At 42.3% G+C, this 22,233-nt stretch overlaps 1 protein-coding gene across 1 annotated transcript; it reads right to left on the bottom strand.

Moving 5' to 3' along the window:
* Nucleotides 1-2,501: 2,501 nt before the first annotated feature.
* On the bottom strand, nt 2,502-21,917 carry dcaf7 (DDB1 and CUL4 associated factor 7). Its single transcript, XM_033035168.1, has 6 exons — nt 21,486-21,917; nt 16,564-16,675; nt 9,347-9,465; nt 6,894-7,103; nt 5,249-5,366; nt 2,502-2,962 (listed from the first exon to the last, which is right to left on the bottom strand). Exons 1-6 carry the CDS (start codon nt 21,780-21,782, stop codon nt 2,790-2,792), a joined length of 1,029 nt encoding a protein of 342 aa, XP_032891059.1. The 5' UTR covers nt 21,783-21,917; the 3' UTR covers nt 2,502-2,789.
* Nucleotides 21,918-22,233: the final 316 nt, after the last annotated feature.

Here is a 22,233-nt window from a genome sequence, read left to right as displayed (position 1 = left end):
ATTAGCTGCTAAACTAGCACCTAACCCTTCCCTGAGTTTAATCTTTCAATATTCATGCCAACAATATACTAATGTCAGTAATTAATATCGAGGCTCTGGAAAAGAACCCCAATAGCATTGAGAAAACAACCAGATGATGGAAGAACTTCAAAAATAATCGGTCACAGGAATCCATGGTGCCAATGCATAACAGAAAAATATTAAACAAACATCAGTAAACAGCAAAATACCTTAGAGCCTTTCAATTTAATTTATTCCACTAGTGAAAAAGTAATTTATCTATAACCACTAAACTTTGGAGTGTCAGAACTTCAACATTTACTATATCCCCAATGTCACAGGAAGAGCACTAGGCTCTCAGCACTACACCAGTGTCAGTAAAGCATTTCTAAATACAATGCTATATTGACCCGTTAGTGCTGATTCGGTTAGCATTCTTGTTCCTGGGAACACAACCCTCGCGCTAAACACAGTATCAGTGTACTAATGCTCTGAATGTAATGAACTCCATTGCTCCATCTCTTGTTCTGGTGAAATAAATCTGTTCCACTACTTCCTAGAGCAAGACCAAAAAGCACCAATTGAACACATCCAGCTTCAGGTCTAGATAGAGAATGCCCCAAATCAGTAACAAGTAACTTCATTTCCCAAGTATGCCGTGCACAGTGCATTGTACCCAGTCCAATACAGTACAAACAGAACACACCATGCCTTTTCCTGCTTAGAAAATCTCACATTCACCAATTCTTTATTTAACCGAATACACTAGCAGAAAATGAACTGGTCTTGGGTATCCACCAAATAAAGAATTCTCAAGAATGATCTATTACTTGTTACGCCTCACTGCCTGCAAGTCTGGGAATGTAGGGTACCTTTCAGTCTCAACTTAGTTAACAACTAAAGCTGGTTAACTCTGGCACTTGAGTAAAAGCCAACCCACATACACACTTCTACATCCTCTCACTTGTGCAGTTCCATCCCCAGAACAGGCCAGGACACTGCATATAGTAAACTATATAACAAAAATCCACAATTCACTACTGCTGAAAGATCCATCAAACTCACAAATACGTCACATTCTAAATGACTATATCAGGCCTATATGTACCAGCTTCGACAAAGGAAAATGGCTTGCCTGGATTGCAGAAACAGGAACTAAAATGTACAATCATAGCCCCAACACAGCCACAAGTCTTGTAGCCATAAAGACTTCTTATTGCTGTTCAATTGTACTTTATCGCAGTGCATCTTTTTTTAATCAATATTATTCTGTCTATCAAACATTGCTTCACAGGGTGAGGGGGAAACAGACCATGAAAGGGTTGCATAGGGAGTCCATCTGCCTCATGATAAACCACTTCCAGAAGTGGTGACAGATTGCATGGACTTACTGAGCAGTAGTGCAAGCTCAGGGGGTGGTTGTTGAGGTTCCGGCATCTACTTATGTTAAATTAATCGCCTCTCATTGAAGGCACACCATCAAGAGAAACAGGGATTTTCAAAACACCCTTGTTTGTTTCAAAACAAACCGGATCCCTCCCACCCCCAAAATACACAGCCGGTTGAGTAAAATCACTGCCGTCTTGAAGGTGAGCAAGCAGAAGGGAAAGGCAATGCAAAGTCCTTGCATTCAAAGACCCCATTTCAGCAAGGCTCAATTGCACAGCACTAACTGTATTAAATTTCACTTAACTATCAGTTATACCTAGACTGAAATTGCCTACTCTAAACTCAGCCCGTTTAGATTAGAAGGCAAAGTCAACATTCATAACAGATTCCAAAAATGCAAACACAGGATGTCTCTCAAAGTCCATTCATGGTTTAATATTCGTTGCTGGAGAATTGGTGGGAAGCTTGCTGAATGAGCCACTGAATAGGAAAACTAATTCCATATTTGATTAAATGAATGGGTTGTTTGCCTGCAACCGAGTTAAAATGATAATCCCAATGACAAGTGGTGCAAGTGTCAGTCATTGCAATGCGGCAACTTTGCTGAACCACACTTTCAAAATGTAGTGTCGCCCACTTCAAAGAACAGGATAATACCTTGTTTGCATTCCAAAAGCCAATGCGGTCATTGAGGCCCCAACTTGGAGAAAGGCAAACCTACTGAAAGAAGAATGGTGTCCTGCGGGCTGTGTCCAAGGCAGGACCAAACAAAGCATGTTCTCAAAACCAGATGATTGTTTACTGCCTCATTCAGCAAAATCTTCATCCAGATACTCCAGAGGAAATTCACTCCAATCTGTAAACTTCACCATGGCCCAATATTATAGTTATAAACAAATGTAATAATTTCTGAAAAGATAGATCCTGATCTTTCTTATCAAAATAGAACCATTGTCACAAACCAGGCATGAAATATAGGAATGCAATACCCTGCCGGCACACAACCTGATGTAGTGGATTAGGGACCAGGATTTATTCTGAAACTAGTTATCCCAGATTGAGCTATTCCAATCATAAAAATATGGTTGTGTTATTTACAGCGACATTTTAAAAAAGTTTTTTATCATGGTACATGTACATTACCAGAAGGTTAGCTGATTAAACAAAAGTGTCCCTTTCCCAACAGGTTTAGGCATTTGCTTTAAAGGTGGAGAAAGATCAGGGATCCAAATGGCTAATTTTGACCTAGAAAGGCCAAATTGCACTCAGAATATAATAATAACAACACTGAGAATCTGCACAATCATTCTCAACTTTAACTCATTCATACCATTCACACACCAACAGCCCCCCCCCCCCCCCCCCCCCCCCCCTCTCCCGGCTTGTGTCAGTCATCAGAACTAAACCCGCAAGATCTCAAGACAGTTATTGTAGCAAATGGCTATCCAGTCAGGCTGGGTAGATGCCCACTGGACATTGTTGATTTCTCCTTCCGCTGTGTATGCCAAGATGGGGTCTTCAATGGCACGTGGCATCTGCTGGATGTCCCAAATAAGTGCCTGGTGGTCATCAGCTTGAAACACAATTGTGGATATAGTTAAAATGATTGCATTCATCTTTAAAGTTAACAATGCTGACAGCAAGACATTCTACCCATTGAAATGCTCACGAATAACTTTCAGGACTATGCACTCTGCCTGGCTCAGTACCAGTTGGTGGTGCAGAACCTTCAGTGTTTAACATAAGAATTCAAAGGGAATAATACACCTAAAATAAACAATGTTGAATTAGTTCAAATCCTATGATGCAACGAGACCTGGGTGTCATGGTACACCAGTCATTAAAAGTAGGCATGCAGGTGCAGCAGGCAGTGAAGAAGGCGAATGGTATGTTAGCATTCATTGCAAAAGGATTTGAGTATAGGAGCAGGGAGGTTCTACTGCAGTTGTACAGGGTCTTGGTGAGACCACACCTGGAGTATTGCGTACAGTTTTGGTCTCCTAATCTGAGGAAGGACATTCTTGCCATAGAGGGAGTACAGAGAAGGTTCACCAGACTGATTCCTGGGATGTCAGGACTTTCATATGAAGAAAGACTGGATAGATTCGGTTTGTACTCGCTAGAATTTAGAAGATTGAGGGGGGATCTTATAGAAACCTACAAAATTCTTAAGTGGTTGGACAGGCTAGATGCAGGAAGATTGTTCCCGATGTTGGGGAAGTCCACAACAAGGGGTCACAGTTTAAGGATAAGGGGGAAATATTTTAGGACCGAGATGAGGAAAAAATTTTTCACACAGAGAGTGGTGAATCTCTGGAATTCTCTGCCACAGAAGGTAGTTGAGGCCAGTTCATTAGCTATATTTAAGAGAGAGTTAGATGTGGCCCTTGTGGCTAAAGGGATCAGGGGGTATGGAGAGAAGGCAGGTACAGGATACTGAGTTGGATGATCAGCCATGATCATATTGAATGGCGGTGCAGGCTCGAAGGGCCGAATGGCCTATTCCTGCACCCATTTTCTATGATAGCCTAACTTTTTCCTCCTCTATTTCTAATGACACAGGAACAAACAGGAGCCAGGCAGGCACTGGGTAAAACCCACAGAGGGATCCTGTGTTGAAGGTCAGGCAGTGAGCTGCACTTAGAGGTGGCAAAAATGGGAATTCTCCTGTCAGTGGCAAGGGTTCATGGCCAGTCCTACCTTATTCTACAAATTCCACAGGTTCAAATTCTGCCCAGAATGAAGGGCTAGAAATAACCACACCTGTTGAATAAAGGATAGCTACACAGAAACACAGTATTTAAGTTCAGTAGCCAATTCCATCGTTAAATATGGAACTAATCCAAAGATGTTGCCATGTCAAATCTTATAAGACTTGAAAGGAAGATTTCAAACCATAGATAATTTAGAACTATGACTGGACGCCTTTTCGTAATAGGGAGAAAAAGCTCCTCAGACGAGTACAGAATTTAAAATTTAAATATTTAGAAATGGGTTATGATAAATTTAGGGCCATGGGTAGCCAATAAAATGAAAACAAAGTTGGGCAAAATATATAGAAAGTCAGTTGAAAAAACAAAACTACAGGAGGCAGTTCAGATGTGAGCTGTGAGATCCCCAACTGATCCTCAATATTGATCCTCAATATATATTCTTGGGTAGGTGCAGAGTGCAACATCAACTGGTGTAGATGGTACAGGAATAATAGGTCAATTGACTAAAGGCAGACAGGTTAGTATGGACACAACAGACTAGAGATGCTGGGATCTGGAACAAAACACAAACTGCTGAAGGAACTCGAGCAGGTTGGGCAGCAGCTGGGAAGGCAACATGCGTTTCAGGTGAGACCCTGCTTCAGGATAATATATTTGCCCAATATAAAATGTTAGGAAAAAGAGGTAGAAATACAGGAAATTATAAAATTTTATAAAGTGATTGCCAGAGAAACTTGTATACATTGAGAAAACAAGAGGAAACTGAACTGTAATTTTATGGACAGTATGCAAAAGTGACAAGTTATTGATAAGCCTACACAGATCATTGGCCAGGTCTCAGGGAAAATTAGGATGTTTCCAGGGATAATAATTGTTGGATTTAAGTTACAAATTTCCACAATGAAATGTGTTAAATTGAAATTAACTTTACATTTAAACGGTTAGTGTGAAAGAAAAGAATGTTAATAACTACGGTACACAAAAATGCTGGAGAAACTCAGCGGGTGCAGCAGCATCTATGGAGCGAAGGAAATAGGTAACGTTTCTTAAACATGTTAATAACTAAGATAAGAATTATTTATTATCACGTTTAAGGAAAGTCTTTAGATGATGTTCAGTTGTAAATGAACAAAGGAAGTCCTTACCTGCAGTGCAGATGTGACAGGATGAATGTGGAGCCCAGGCAATGCCATTCACACATGCCCGGTGATTGTTTAGCCGGGCCACAGGAGTGCAGGGCACACGGACATCAAGAATCACCACCTGCAACCGACAGGTAAATGCTTTTGGTTTAACAGACTCAAAAGAAAATTTTAAAAGAGTGAAGTAGCATTTTACCTGACAATTAATGCCTCCGAAGCAATTTAAGTGCAAGGTGAATAGGATCCAAATTAGGAAATAGATTTAATAGAATAAGGTTGACAGAATCTGCAATAACCACACCCTCTCACTCAAAGACTGAAAAATATTATATAACCAAAAGCATTTTTGGAAAGCAACCAGTTACCCTGATATTGATGGAACCATTAAAAAGCAAGATTGATTATAAACTTCAGTATAGAATGGAATGTTTATGTAAATACAGTAAAAAAAAACGTTATCAGTTTATCAGCTTGACCTTCTACTCTCCCAAGTTGCCAACTTCCACATGAAACAATCTTACCCTGCATACAATCTGCAACTCCAATATTGTAACATGTTAATGTGTTACTGTGCACCATAAGTCATGATGGGGCATTATTCAGCGACTGCAGGCTATCTCCTCTTAGATCAGTCACATGCCAAGCCATCAGGTGCAAGTGGTTACTGCATCCATTCAACCAGTCACTAAACATGAAAAACTCAAGCCAGTCAGGCTGCATCTGTGAGAAGACGAGTCACTGCTGCAGGACAGAAACCCTTCATCAGAACTTAGAGAAAAGCTAATCAATCTGCAGGGAGGGTGGGGGATGTCTCTGAGAGCATAAAACAAATGACCAGGTTTAACAAGGTTATCGGGTCAACGAGTGAATGGGAGCAATTAGAGACAAAAAAATATGTCTACAGGACAAACCCCGCAGATTCCCCGGCTGGGATTGTCTTTCATCCCAGGTAGAAAAGGAAAGAATAGGCTGAGCTAATATTACAGATGGATGACTGATACTGACTGAAAAAAACAAGTTATCTGAAATTGGCAAATTACCAAGTTACTGAAAAATTCAATGTCAATTCCAGAAGGCCACGGGCTGAAATGAATGAGGGTTCTTCAAGCTTGTGCTGGGCTTCACTATGACAATGCAGGTTACAGACCATAGGTCTGAGTGGGAGGGGGAATTAAAATGACAGGCGACAGGAAGCAGAATGAACAAAGATGTTCCACAAAGTGATCACCCAATCTGCATTTGGTTTCTGCAACGTAGAGGAAGCTACATTGTGAACATTGAATGTAGTATACCAGAATGAAACTGCAAGTGAATCAGTGCCATAACTGGATAACTGCGTTATGTTGGCATTCTTTCTGAATTGTGGCTTCCTCTCTGCCATTCCTTGACTATCTCATCCATTTCTCATGCCTTTGCTGTCAACTCCTCTCCCCGGGACAGACCAAGGATAGAATTCCCTAGTCGTCACATTCCATCCCCGCAGCTTCCACATTCACTCCTCACCCATCACTTGTTGATACATTGACATTTGGACTTGGAGACTGCCCAAGTCCGTAGAATTCAGTCTTGCAATTATTTTCTTGCCCATCAAGGCATATTATACATATTACTACACCATATTACTGGACCGTTAATTTTCTATGCTCACCTCCATGCCGTCCATTGCCATTGTGGCCAAATAATTGGGATCTTGCTTGTTCCAACACAGTCGAAGCAATGGATGGTGCTGCGGATCTTCATAGATGATGGTGCTGTGTTCCAGGTGTCTAAGGTCAAACATACGCACTGAACCATCTGCACCCACAGAGGCAAACATGTCCCTGCCACCTCCTGCTCTGCTGAATGCAATATCGTACACCTGCGAGTGGGAGAAAATAAGATGCAAGTTATTAGTCTAACCATTAGTGGTTTCCAAAGTGGAAGAGGCAATGAATCTTTGCAGATTAAGACAAACAGATTTAAAAAAAATTTTTAATCAAGAAAGGCCTTACTTCAATTCCCAAGTCCAGCGATCTCTCTGAGCTGCATTCAGGGGCTGGTATCTTGCTTAGGACACAAAGTGCTGCAGCAACTCAACAGGTCAGGAAGTGGCATGCCGCCTGACCTGCCGAGTTACTCCAGCACTATATGTTCGTCGCATCAAGCTGCTAATTAGCGTTAAGATCACTTATTAAGGGTGGGAAAGGAAGAGGATGCACTTATAATTGTTATCAAGCAAATCCCAATGGAAATAATTGTGTGAAACCAATAGATATACACAGGGCAACACTTGACATGGTGGACTATGGCATCTGGAAATGTTGAAGGTGTGATTGGAGTACAAGTGGCTGGGAATACAAAATTCTAGCTTCCTAATTTGACAGCTTTGATTCATATTTTTTTCAATAAAGCTTTTATCTTGCATTTCTAAAGTCCCTTTGCACTGTAAAGCCAATGTAGGACATTTCTGAATCAATGTTTTTAAACATGCTGGCCAGGTGACACAATTAATCTCCATTCACATTTTACACGTGTAAAGGAGTCTTCCAGGTTGAATGCACCTCCTTCCCATGAGAATGAAAAGTGATCTCTCTGCAATGCATGAATAAGGTCTTGCTTATTCCCATCTTGAAATTGGACCTAAATGCCTGACAAACAGAAAGACCCGATGTCAGCAAGTTTGAAACAGGTTCCATCAAAGTAGTCTTGAATTAAGGATTAATCTGCAATCCTTCTCACTAGAAAAGAAGCACCTGGTGTGTAAAAGCAGATGTAAATAGGTATCCAATCATAATAATTCTCAGAATTCAGGCAGAGCAAAAGGACCTTTACTTTCCAGCTAGAAATGCTAGATGTAGCTATATTGCACAATAGGAAAATATCCTATTGGCCAGCACCAATAGACTATACAGGTACAATCTTCACAAATCCGCAAGTGGGGACAAAAGTTAGCTCACTTGTGTTTGACAGTCAACATTCACTTTACTTTCCATCTCTCATGTACTTATTTCAAATCTTCCTTTCTTCATGCATGTCAGCTCCTTAAGCTATCAGAAGCATTTAAAATGCAAGTTCAAAAACAACTAAATTAAGATGGCTCACATTCAAGGAATAGAAAAGCCGCCTCCTCCTCCCCTGTACTGCAGTTCTCTGTTATTCATCATTAACTTTTCCTCACCTACACAAATAATGGGATTTCATGTTCAATTCAGCCATCCAAAATTATTTCAAAACATCTGATTGCTCAATCATAACCAGTTATTTTCAAAAGAGGATTGCAGGACCACTAAGTTATGGAGAAACTCAATTATGAAAATGACAGGTGCCAAAGTTCAGATCAACTGCAATACTTTGAACCGTGAAACAGGTCTCTGATGGGTTACATGACCTGCTTTGGGGTTCTGAGCCTACATACTGGGAAACAGCCGCACAGGCATACAGCAATATACCAAACATCTTTTGGTTTATGTTCAAAGTTGGAATGGTACATTTGATTGTTTACATTTTCACAATACACCAGTTAAAAACTGTACATAGAATGGATTACGGTATGACATAGTTGGCACCTAAAATTAGGTTCCACTGTACTGTTTTGTACTGTATTAACTTCTAATAAAAAAAACAAAAAAAACCCCCCCAAAAAACTGCAGAGTTATATAGGGCACATTCGTAACATTACTACCAACATGTTGTACCATGAAGATTAAAATTTGTAGAGAACTTTAATTGTAGAATAGCAAACTATCATGTGTTACTACAACTGAATTGCAATGACCACTGTAATAATTGTATTAATTGATAGAACAGCGATTGTTAAGAGCAACTTAATACCAATATTGCAGCACTCAGACGCAATGCAACGCCACTGGCAATATTTAATGACTGTTGCAGCCTACTAATGTCCCCATTTGTTTTAAGAACATTACTCTCAGCCCTCCCACACAGGGTAAATATGCATGAAAATTGAAACATACTTAACACGGTCAGAAATTTTAGCAAGAAAATTGGATCAAATCAGGCCCCGAGCTCTTTCCTGTATATGTTGCCTTCACTGTGTGACTGACTGAGCAATCTTGCATCTGCAATGAACGGAGCATTGGAAAAACATTGAAACCTCATTACCTCCTTATCATGAGCAATGAGCTGCGTTTTCACATGACCAGAGACTAGATTAACTCGGCCAAGCACCTGACCAGTCTCCAGACCCCAGATTGTACAAGTGGTGTCAATGCTGGAAGTACCTGTGGAGAAAATAAGCAATTAGTAATCTGAAGAACAGGATTGGTACTCTTGGTACTCTTAAACTTAGAACAGAACTCTATTTTATTGAGTTGCACACAATTTTTGAAAATTGCTCAATCCATTTACTCTGCAAAGTAACACTTATCTCTTTTGTGTAAAAAAAAATATCAATAACTTTTCACACCAAAGAATATCACGCTTGGAACAGTCTTTGTATTCTTAGTCCCTGAGAATTTGTTAATGAATTCTTGGGCAATTTTTTCCCCCATTAATTCTCTTTACAATCTTAGAAACATTAATTAGATTCCTATAGAATCCCTTCTTTGAAAATTGAGAAAAATTGTTTCTAATATATAGCTTAACATTTTTAATCTCATGGTCATGCCGAAGCCCAATTCTGATGACGAGATAATTTAAGTGGCTATTTTTCTCTTCACTACAATCAATTTTCACACTTTCCTTCTGATTTCCATAACTCTCAATTCCCTTAGTAGGCAAACATGTATCAATCTCAGTCTTGAATGTATTCAACAAATATGTACCCAATGTCTTCAAGAATAAATAATTTCATGCCTTGACTCCTTATCTGGAGAACATGCACCCAGTCACCAACCATTAATTTCTCTCAACAATTTTATATTTCATTGGAAATACGTCTGATTCTTCAGAATTTCTATAAACATAGATCTTATTCATCGCTGCTTAGAGATAAACACCCACCCCAACTACTTTAGGCATTCTGGTTGTGATCTCACGCAAACCCTATAAATTAATAACAACACTCTTTCCTCCATATCTTGTACAATGAAAGTCACAATATTATTCCCATCCCAGTCTATCTAAAGAGCAGCATCTGTAACAATGCATTATTTTCTCAATATGTAATGCAATCATAGAAAATAGGGTATAGGGAGGGGCGGCGCGACTCTCGTCAGCAGCGGCCTCTGCAGTCCGTCTGCGTTTTTATTAATTTAAGTCTATGTTTTTATGTAGTTTTTGTTATTTTTTGTTGGGGTATGTGTGTGGGGGGGGGGGGGGTGGGGGTGGTGTGGGGGGGAGGGGGTAACTTTTAAATCTCTCCCTGCACGGGAGACCCGACCTTTTCTTTGTCGGGTCTCCGTTGTCGTTGGGGCTGCAACGAGGAGCGGCCTCCAACAGGAAGACCGGGTGCTGTGGTGCCGACTACTCACCTCACAGTTGCGGAGCTGGCCGAGTCCAGAGTGGGTGGAGCTGTGCTGTGGTGGACGCTGCAGCGGCCCGACCCCCGGAGATTCGGTGGCTGCAACTGCGGGTTTGGCGGGCGGCACCGGGAGCCCGCGGGTCCCTGGAGGGAGACCGCTTTTAGGGGCTTCCGCAACGGCGACTTCTCCGGCCCGAGTTGCGGGGTTGAAGAGCACCTGGAGCGGGGCCTTACATCATCGCCCCGCGCGGCTTTAATGGCCACGGGACAATCGCCATCGCCATCGCCCGCCGGGGGCTTTGACTTTGACTCTGACATCGGGGTGGGGAGTGCAGTGGAGAGAGAAGTTTTTTTGGCCTTCCATCACAGCAATGTGATGGATGTTTATGTAAATTATGTTGTGTCTTGGGTCTATTTGTTTGTAATGTATGCCTGCAGAAACGACATTTCGTTTGGACCTCAAGGGGTCCAAATGACAATAAATTGAATTGTATTGTATTGTATTGTATTGGACGACGCCATCATTTATTTTCCATCATTAATTGCTACTGAACTGTTTGGCTTTCCCAGCCACTTTAGGTGGTCAGAAAATAATCAACTATATTCCTTGGTTTTGTACTCGAATGTAGGCCAGACGGAATAGATTGGACAGAGTTTTCACTTAAGAATAATTGTAGGAGCCATTTATGTTTAGGCTAACTACTGCTGGCATATTATATTATTTTGTCTACATATATCTTGCCGTGTTATTTTGGACACTTGGGGCAGTCATTAGATGCATAGTGGCGTGTATATATATAAGGGCAAAGGGAACAGGAAGTGGCAGGCACAGGGAGGGAGAGCATACAGTTCTCACCAAACCGGGTACAGAACAGCCAGCTACATCTTGCATGCAGAATAAGGAAAACCTGGTACGTTCATCTCTTTGTTCAAAAGGGAACTGCAGATGCTGGAATATCGAAGGTACACACAATTGCTGGGGAAACTCAGCGGGTGCAGCAGCATCTATGGAGCGAAGGAAATAGGCGACGTTTCGGGCCGAAACCCTTCTTCAGACTGAAGGGTTTTGGCCCGAAACGTCGCCTATTTCCTTCGCTCCATAGATGCTGCTGCACCCGCTGAGTTTCCCCAGCAATTGTGTGTACGTTCATCTCTTTGTTTGAACAACTACTTCAATAAACAACCAATTTACGACTGGAAATAACGACTGGAAGAACTGTTCTATTAGGTCTGCGTAAGATTGCTCCTACTTACCTGTGTAGTAATGGCAACTGGAAAAGAGGCCACTGGAAAGTCGGAAATTTGCCATTACAATAATAGTGAAATTGGTAACGCTTTCATTGTCTTCATTTTTGATGCTAGTATTTTTATTCCAAATTATTAACCAGACTTAAATTTCTCAGCTGTTACAATTGTATTTGAACTTGTTTCTCAATTTTTTATTCTGACCACTACATCACTAGTGCAGCAAGTTAACCACAAAGTCACCACACCACCATCACCATTGAATTGCTAGTTTGGATTTTTCCCCCACATCTCTGGAATTGGAATTTTGCTCCCATGCCAGTGTCACATGTGGCTTTGAGATTACTAGGGTTGAACAATATGCACTACTCATACGCTTGGAAGAATCTCACATCAAAGCATTGAAAATTGGAGCTGCTTTTAGTGCCAGCTTTCTTCAATGGAGGCTACTATGCAAACCAGACACTCCAGGATTAAGTACAGACCAAACTAGATTCCATAGACCCTTTTCTATTTTAATGCCTTCGCTAGAATGTCATTTGCTTTATTGTTTCATTCCTCAGTGTTTCAGTGCATGAAAAGTGATAACGAATCAATTGGTGAATGAAGCAAAACACAGAACAGAAAATACAGAATTGCAGCAAAAATTTGAAAGGCCCAGCTCCAAAAGAATTTACTGCTGATCTGGTGAAAGAATTCACCAGATGGTCAGTATGATGGTCTACTACCCCAAGCCCATCCTGCACTCCACAATCCACGTTTTTTGGGTGAGGTGGGGCATGCGAGGGACTGATCAATCAGAAAGGTAGGGGCCATCTGGACTTTAAAAGGCACATGAACAGAATGATATCGACTGGCACAGGTTACCAGATGGAGTTTTCATTATGCTGACCCCATTTGTACCAAACTGCAGTTACGACAGTCTAGACAAGAGAATATGGGTTCTGCAGTGAATACTGGAACCTCTACAAACACCAATTGTAGAGGAAGCAGAAACAAAGATAACACTTCAAATGTGGCAGCAAAAGCAACACTTAAAAAAACCAGCTGCAATTAAAGTAGGACTGGAAAATTGGAAAGTAGATTAAGCCGATCCAAACGTCAGGAGTGCCAAACATCAGACAAAATTGAAGATTTGATTGCATTGGAAAAGTATCTTTTACCCGCAGTCTGATACAACTCTAATATATCTGCAATGCAGGAGCCAGCTAGAGAGTTCACATCTTTGAAAAAGTTCCTTTGTGTTGTGAAAACTTATGGAAAAACAAGTACACATGACCACCTGCAACACCGCCAGCTTTCAACACTGTTACATCACGAGCATGCAGCCAGACATACTCCGAGGTGTCCACCATTGATTTAATCACGCGGATTCCTCATCATAATACGCTGTCTGAATGAATGTGCTTTTTCACTGGGCATCAATGTTTGGATGGAGATCGCAACCAAATGGTAATTTGTTCCCAAACTCCCAAAAGTAATTCCAAGGCACTAAACTCCTTGTATCAGTGGTCAAATAGATGCTCCCTGAATCACAGTGGGTATCATCCTTCATGGACATGGTGCAACAAATGTGATCTTCACAGCGCAACATTTCCAAGAAAAATGTAGGGCACTACACATGGTCTTTTTCAAACGTCCAAAAGCCTTTTGACTATCAATTGTGGATGACTGGAGAACATTCTTCTCAAATTGCCTGCAGAAATTCATCTCCATTCCATGTCCGCCACTCAATGACATGTAGGGTATGATTTTAACCAACAGATCCACCACAGGCCCAAGCTCAGTGCAGTTTAATCAAGTAATTCCTAATTACTCCAACCATTTTTATAATTGTTCTTTATGCAATATTGTTCCTCACAGCCAAACTCCCACAGGACTGAACTACCAAGGTCACTTCAACTCAGTTACTGGGCTACAGAAGACAAACAATGCTTACAGACACTCATGTTCAGAGGCAGAGGTCTAAGCCATTGCCAAACTGTTTGGTGATTTTGATAAGGTATTTCACTGTACTTCTGGTACACCAGCACAAACTTTGACCAACTAAGGAAAACGGCATTCAATGACCAAACCCCAAACAGACATTCATGATCTACCTCAATGATCCTGGTCTCTTCTGCACTTTGAAAACACTTACCACCTAGAGCAGTGATATTGATTATTGCCAGGTACACCGAGATACAGGGAAAAGTCCTTTGTGCGTTATCTAGTCAAATCATATTATACGCAAGTATAACCACGTCATACAAATGCACAAAGGTAATGAAAAAGAAAAATACCAGAGCGCAGAATAATGCTCGAGCATTATAATGTTAGAATTAAAGAGGAAGTCTGCAATGAGGTAGGTTAGAAGATCAGGACTAAATCCTAGCATATGGGAGGACCGTTCAGTGGTGTGAAGTTGGGAGAAGCTGTGTCTGAATCTGGTGGTACGTGCTTTCATGCTTTTGCCCAAAGAGGAGAGAAGAGGAAATGTCTGGGGTGAGAAAGATCCTTGTCTATGTTAGCTGTTTTCAAAAGACACCACAAAGTATAGATGGAGTCGATGGTGGTGAGGCTGGTTAATGGATAAAGAACCTCAAAGCAGAAGGAAAATAAGCCCAATGTGCCGAACAGCTGAAACATGCTACAATTCAAATGTTAAATGCCAGCAACTGTGTTAATAGCAAATAAAATGCTTCAAAAGACAATTTGAAGCTTGGACAAGATATTAAGGCAGATGCCCGAAGAATGCATGATTATTGATATGCCATAAATCAGCTTCACACACGTCTATAAAAAAAACATATTCAAATATTGCAGTTTGGAAAATTCGAAATCATATTTGTAAAACAAACAGACACAGTTAGAGGAGACGTGTGCTGCCATCTTGGATTTTTGCCACAGAAGATGTCGAGACGGTGCAGGTTTGGAATTTAGTACTTAGTACTTAGTTGATTTTGAAACCCCAGGTCTGCTCATTGCAGGATCACTCTCACTGGAGCTTACATCCATGGCAGCAAGTATAGAGATTATTCTGAAAAGCTACTTACCATTCCGCAGGTGTAACAGGACAGGTATCAATTTACAAATGGAAAAGGGAAAAAAACCTGCACATGGGTGTTTCTGTAAATACAGCACTCAGTAGTGAAACTGAAGGTCTCCAAACTTCCAGGTTATTTTCCTGTTTTATTTTAATGTAATATTCCCATTGTTTCATATCCTGTATTTTAAGTAGTATAGATCATGGTGTATAGCCAAAATAATGAGATGAAGCAAAATAAATCTGTTTCTACAAAGAAAAATATCAGATATGTCCCCGTGTTTTGATTGCATAAATTTTGCAATTAAATAACTCTATATAAGCCAAATTCTGATTATGCTTATGATTTTTATCATTTATCATCCGATAAGATGGTTTTCTGATGCCGCAAGTTTTCACAGCAGAACGTGAGAAGTGGTGCCGCTTTGGTCACGTTGTGAAATGTATGAATTAAAAGCAGAGTAACCGTTTTTACATTTATTGTTTCTTTGTTTATTGTTTATATTTTGTGTTTAAGCTTTCCATTGAAATAATAATGAATAGAACAAAATCATGAAATAAAAATCTAGTTTGCTCACCTATTTTAGTGATGTCTCATTCTGTAGTCCCTCCCATTGTCTAAGGTTATCAACGCTCGTTATAGAGCTATAACAGGGCTTTTTGCACTCATCACGGTTATAATGACCCTGGCGTGAACTACGGGCCTCGTGGTGGGTTAGGTGCTGACATTTTGGGAGTTTAGAAATCAGTAAGTGTCCCATCAGTCTTATAAATATACTTTTTTTCTCTCGTTTTCTTTCCTTTAAATTTTGAAAGTATTAAATTTTGGTTGATGTTAATCACAAATTAGCTCAAAGTGATCATCGGTAGGCCCATTTTTAATGCTGTGGTATTTCATTATGATTTCATAACTTTCAAATTTGGCCACCCACGTCACAGGTTGGTACCCTTATTTACGGAAACACCCACATATCATTTTGTACTATTGTAATTTCCAAGTGCAGTCCCAAATAATGTCTAATATGCCATCTTTTGAAATTTTCAACTGGTTTTCAATACAACATTTTAAGTTCATTATTTTGTTTTTACTATCAGATTGCCCTTGGGGTTAAAATATCCTTCAATTAATATTTACATAAGGATTTAATTGAAAAGGAAAGGTGACTTTCAGCAGTTCAATCTCAGAAAAATCACTGATTGGATAATGTAAGAAATAAACTGGTCCCAACTGGTTTTTTTTCACCTGCTCTTTCCTTACCTATTTCAGGTATTCATTTTTCAAACCGAGTCAGGGTTAAACGTCACATAATGCTGATCATAAAGTTCACCATTAAGTAAATGGTTTATCTTTTTCAGTTGCATGCTGTCTCAAATTCAGCTTTAAGCATCTGTTTAACATTACAAAAAGATCTGTACAATAAACCAGCAAACACATCAAGGAAGGACTATTCACTCACAGCCACAGACCTCCCCTGGGCAATCAATCCATCTGCTCTAAGTAGTCTGGCATCATTATAAAGGTTTTACCCAAAATCCATGGAAGGTTTTTGGATCTAATTGTGCAAAATTATGAGGCACCCATCACCAGAGTCCCAGAAGGTATCTAATTAGCTGAGAGACAATGCATAGCCTGAAGCTCTTCCTTACCCAAGAGATTTGGATCCACTTCGTTCCAGTCAAATGAAGTCAGAGGAGCACAGAAGTCAGAGTTCTTGTTATTGTTTAGTAAGCATTCCAGCCGGGTTTCAGTATCGCTCACCTAGAATGTTAAGAAAATATTTGCAGATATTCGTTACTTGTATAATTCTTCCCAGTCTTGACAAGTCTCCACTCCCCCCTGAGTCTAGCTCCTAATGCGTGCGTCATGTTCCCATGGCTCTTTTTGAATCTGTGGCATAATTACCATGCTGCAAGTGAACTTTGAACATTGGTAAGCAATTCGCCAACTGGGGAAATAACCATACCAAACAATAACACCGAGAATCCATACATTTGGGTACGAGTAAATATTGATACAATTTAAAAAAAACAGCAACAAAGACTATTTACACACCTCTGTTATAGAATCAAAGCATAGAAACTTTACAACATTGGAAGTTAGTAGAACCATCATATTTGTGTTGATTAAAGAAAAAGCTACCCAGCTTTACCCCCACGTTCTTCAGTACAAGAAACTGCAGATGCTGGTTTACAAAAAGGACACAAAGTGCTGGAGTTACTCAGTGGGTCAGGCAGCATCCCTGGAGAATATGAATAGGTGACATTTTGAAACATCACCTATCCATATTCTCCCGGGATGCTGCCTGACCTGCTGAATTACTCCAACATTGGTGTCCTTTTTTTTTCTCCAGTAGGCTCCTGACCCTGCAAGTCATGGATCCTGCAATGCACATCCAGGTTTTCTCCAAATGTGTCGATGATTTATGCCTCTCACCATCTTTTCATGTAGTGAGCTCCAGACCCCACCACCTCTGGGTGGAAGAAAATTGCTTACCTCTGATCTAATCTTGTCTAGAAACCGCTCTCATTTTCAATCTATTCTTTCTGCTATTTTAAAATCTGTGATGCCTGCTTTAGGTTCCCTTTGGGAATCAGATCCCCAGTATTTTATAGAGGCTATGCAATTTTATACTCAGCCCTCTCTACACAAAAGAAAGTCCTAGATTATCTTTCACAAGTTCACCTCAATCCTGGCTATCTTCATAAAACCCTTGCATCTAACCTGATCAACTCAACTTTCTTCCAAAACCCCTATTTAGTTTAGGTTTAAAATTAAAGTTTATGGAAGTGTTAACATTTTACCCAGAACCAGTCGTAATGACCAAGGATTCTGCTCCCTGCGCATCTCCTGCTACGCAATCACATCTATACATAACTAAACTTCTAATCTTGTGCTCTTCCGGTTTGTGTGGTTTTTCTATTTGCGCAAAAACGGTACGCGAAAGCGCTACGATTTTTCGCCAGCTTTCACCGTTCTCCTGTGCTGCGAGTGCAAGAAGTTTTGTTCCGATCAATGGTATATTGTAAACGTTATTAAGGCAAAAAACTATAGATTGGTCTCCTCTCCTGTCCTGTCAGTCACTTCCTGGCACCATCGCCGCACTGATTGGCCGTGTCCGCTGTCAATCGGCTGGAGGTCGCCACGGTGAAGGATTGGCGCCGCCACCGCCCGAGGAGCTGTGGCCGTGCAGTACCTGGTGGGGAGGGTGGTGCCGCGGGCCGAGCCCGGGAACTGGAGCCAAGGACGATCCCAGGGACTGAGCCTGGGCTGGAACCAAGGATCCTCACCCCGCCACCGGAACAGCGAACCCGGCTCCGTCGAGGCCCAGGTCCGCGAGTGCTTCGGCCGCCTACAGCCAGGGCCGGGCCGAGTACGAGAACCAGGCCAAGTTCCAGGCCCTGGCGCTATTCTATAATTTGGGTATGTGCTGGGACAGGGAATGGGAGTGGGGGAAGAGGATGAGAGAAATGTGGAGGCAGATGGGGTGGTAGAGGGAGATTGGGGGGGAAAGGAGGGGGGCAGCGCTGAGCCCGCTGTCTCGGGACACCACGTGTCCCGCGACAGACAGCGCTCCAGTGGCTCCTGCCCGCGAGCGTGGACACTGGGAGCGGCTCTGATGCACCACACTGGTACACAGAGAGAGGGAGTGCCGCAGCCCGGCCCACAGCACAGGAGAGGGGGAGGGAAGACGGAGGGAGGGGTGAGAGAGGGGAGAGTGGGATGTGGGAGGGAGAGGGGAGAGAGGGAGAGTGGGAGGGAGGGGGGAAAGAGAGGGAGGGAGTGGGGTAAAGGGGTGGTGGAGTGCAACAGGGTAGGGAGGGGGGTAGAAGGGGTGATGGGCAAAATGGGATAGAGGGGAGGGGACCAAGCCTCCCGTGTGGCAGGGACCCAACGCGTCCCACTTAGTCTGGTGCAGTGTCCTATTTCTGTACTCACTGACACATGGCACCAGGGGTAATCCAGAGATTACCACCTTCCAGGTGCTGCCACTTAATCTTCTTAATTCCTAAACTCTGCGTGCAGGATATAATCTTCGATGGTAGTGTTGCTTTGGACCACAGCCTCTGGCCACTCTCCCCCCAGAATGTCCTGCAGGGACTCAGTATTATCCTTCACCCACCACCAGAGAGGCAACAGATCATCGTGCAATCATGTCTCCGTGCACCTTCTTTGTTTTGGCTCCTTCAGTCTAACCTTGTATATTAAGTCAGTTATTGCCAAATCCATTTTCTGTAACTCTTTTCTATTCCCTCTCCAAGAATTTAACATTATAATGATCAAGGTACATGAGATTTTAGGTCTCCAAGACATGATGTAGATACCAGAATTGGACACTGTCCTCCAGAGCTGGCCGTCTATTTCATCTAAACCACCCTACTAAAGCACTATATCCCTATTTGAAAAGCCCTGGTCCCATAGGCTTTACTAATTTCTCTCAACTAGCCACGGTCAAATGTTTATGCCCATCTAATTGTAAATTCCCAAGTAGCCTGTATCATTCAGCTTATAAGATCCCTTTATTTCATGCCGAATGTACCACTTTACACCTCTCTAACAAACTTTACCTGCCATTTGTATTAACAAGAAACTGCAGATGCTGGATTACAGAAGAGTACTGTTTACAGAAAAGGCATGAGTAACTCAGCGGGTCAGGTAACATCTCTGGAAAACATGGATTGGTGAAGTTTGAGTTTGGAACCCTTCTTCAGACCAATTGTGCGTGTGAGGTGGGGGGAAATTTTCATCTTCCTCCCCCCCCCCTTCCCCTCTCCCACCCGACCGATCTGCTAACATGACTTTTTAGTTTTCCACGGACCTCCTCAATGCTTCTTATTGTTGTCTGCAAATTCAGAAACTATCCAACTAAATTGTATAAAACTCTCTACTCAGAAACAAACCCAGTCATTAATTTTCCATGTTGCCTTATGCCTAAGACCTCAATTTTATTGATCAACATTTTGAGTGGCACCGCATGAGATGCCTTCTAAAACTCGACATACAAATTCCTCTGTTGTCACTTGCAAAATAATTTTTAGATCAGGTTAGTCAAATTTTATTGGCCTTTAACAAATCCCTGATGGGTCTCTAACTCACGCTTCTCCAAGTACCTATTAAACTTTTTTCCACTATGTTCACAAAATCGTCCCCATCATCAATGTTAAATTGAACAGCTCGAAGTTGCCTGGCATGTCCTCAGACACCTTTTCAAACCGTGACTTCGCACTTGCCATTCTGAGACCTCCAGCCTTCTTCCCTCTGCAATTTAGGATGCTTGCCTTTTGGATCAAGTGATTCATTTATTTAAGCACAACCAGCATGCGACCCATCATTTAGCAGCTCAACAATTAACACATGTAACTTTGGTCAAAATGAGATATTAGTAATATTATTTTCCCTTGGTAAAGATTGATACAAAATATGTATTGCATATTCCAGTATTATCTTCAGTTTCTATGGAAGGATTCCATAGATTTAGGTCCTAGGGCTAAGGGATCAAGCAATATGGGGAACTGTACTGATTTTAGATGATCAGCCATGATCATATTGAATGGCGGTCCTGGCTCGAAGGGCCGAATAGCTTATTCCTGCACCTATGTCCTATGTTTCATCTTATTAGGCCCAGCCTTAATTCTCACTACCCAAGTTCTCCTTAAATGAATGGTCATTCCTGTCTCACATTCTCTTCATCCATCTAATCGATCGCACTCAGCCTGGCTCACATTGGAATTATTCACCTGATAATATCATATACCCATGTTTTTGTTTCATCATAACTCTGCTCCCCTGCCATCATTCAAAATCATCTAAGGGGGCAAATGTAGATTGGAAATTACAAATGTAGATTAAATGGGAAATGACAGACCAATAAGCATAATGCAAGTAATGGGAACAAGAGCCAGAATCTAGTTTAAAAAAAAAGTGATAGCAGGACATTTGGAAAGGAATATTGAAATTGGACGATGTTATTGTGGGTTTATGAAATTAAAATCATGCTTAAGAGATCTATTGATGCAAATAGCAGAATAATAAGGGAGATGCATAGAGTGCAATGAATTTATATTTTCAGTCAGCTTTTGACAAGATCCCATGTAAGAGGTTAGTTTTTATACTGGGGCTAATGTATTGGCATGGAATGGATGACAAATGGAGAGATCGAATAAAGGCGCATTATCAAGACGGAGTAAGGGTTTGCTGCAGCACTCCATACTTTGACGCTACTTAGTCACAATATTGCTCCCATGGCTCCTTCTCCCCCATATCCCACATGCCCTCACCCCCTTTTCTCCTCCCCCCCCCCCCTTCCTAAGGGACCTCATCCCCTCCCTCATTCCCACGGGCCTTGCCCCCGTTCCTCACTCACCCACCCCACCTCCGCCCGCCTTCCTCTCCCCCATGGACCCCCGTACCCCCCCCCCCATCGCCTCCATTCCTCCCCTCCTCGATCTTCTTTCCTTCCCTCCCCCCACCCACCCCACGAACCTTCCCCCCTTTCCTTCCCCACCCCAACATTCGGGGTCTCGGTCTCGCCGCCACCTCCCCCCTCCGCTAGGCCTCGGCCTGTCCTCACCCTCCAGATGCGCAGGTAGTCGCCGGAGGTGGCGAGCAGGTCGGGGTAGACGCCCTTGGTGTCGGGGATCCACATGATCTTGGTGGTGGGGTAGGGGTGGTCGAAGGTGTTGCGGGAGATGAACTCGGAGCTCTCCTCGTCCAGCCCCACGATCTGCACCTTGTTGTTGTACTCCTCCACGAAGGAGCCGAGCGCCAGGCGGAAGCGCTTGTCGGGCCGCACGCTCCAGTTCATGGCGTACACCGTCCATGGCGCCTCGTACTTGTAGATCTCCTTCCTCTTGCCGTGCATGCTCATCTTGGGATGGGGAGGCCCGCTGTCCGCCTCGGCTCGGCTCCGGCCCACCTGCCCTGCCCGGCGCGGCCCGTCAACGCCGCCCCTCACAACAATAAACCGCTTAAACTCACAACGGAAACCCGTCGCTGACTGAGTGGCCGCAGGCGGACATAGGTGGGCGGGCCAATAGATCATGTGATGGACGGCAGCACAGACCAATCAGGTACAGGCATTCAGTGGGCGGGTTTATAATTGCCATGATGGACGGCGAAACGGGCCAATTAGATAGAGGCATTTGATGGGCGGGCCATTGATACCTATGATGGACGAGGGATCAGACCAATCAGGTACAAGCATTCGGTGGGCGGGCTCACTGTTGGCACCTTGCGTGTGCTTACAATCTGATTTGAGGATCAACTAATAAAAACACAAAACACATGAAACATGAAATTAAAGTGACGAGTGGAAAGGT

This window comes from Amblyraja radiata, chromosome 16 (assembly GCF_010909765.2).
Source record: "Amblyraja radiata isolate CabotCenter1 chromosome 16, sAmbRad1.1.pri, whole genome shotgun sequence".
Lineage (NCBI taxonomy): Eukaryota > Metazoa > Chordata > Chondrichthyes > Rajiformes > Rajidae > Amblyraja > Amblyraja radiata.
This window is presented reverse-complemented; position numbering and strand designations above follow the sequence as displayed.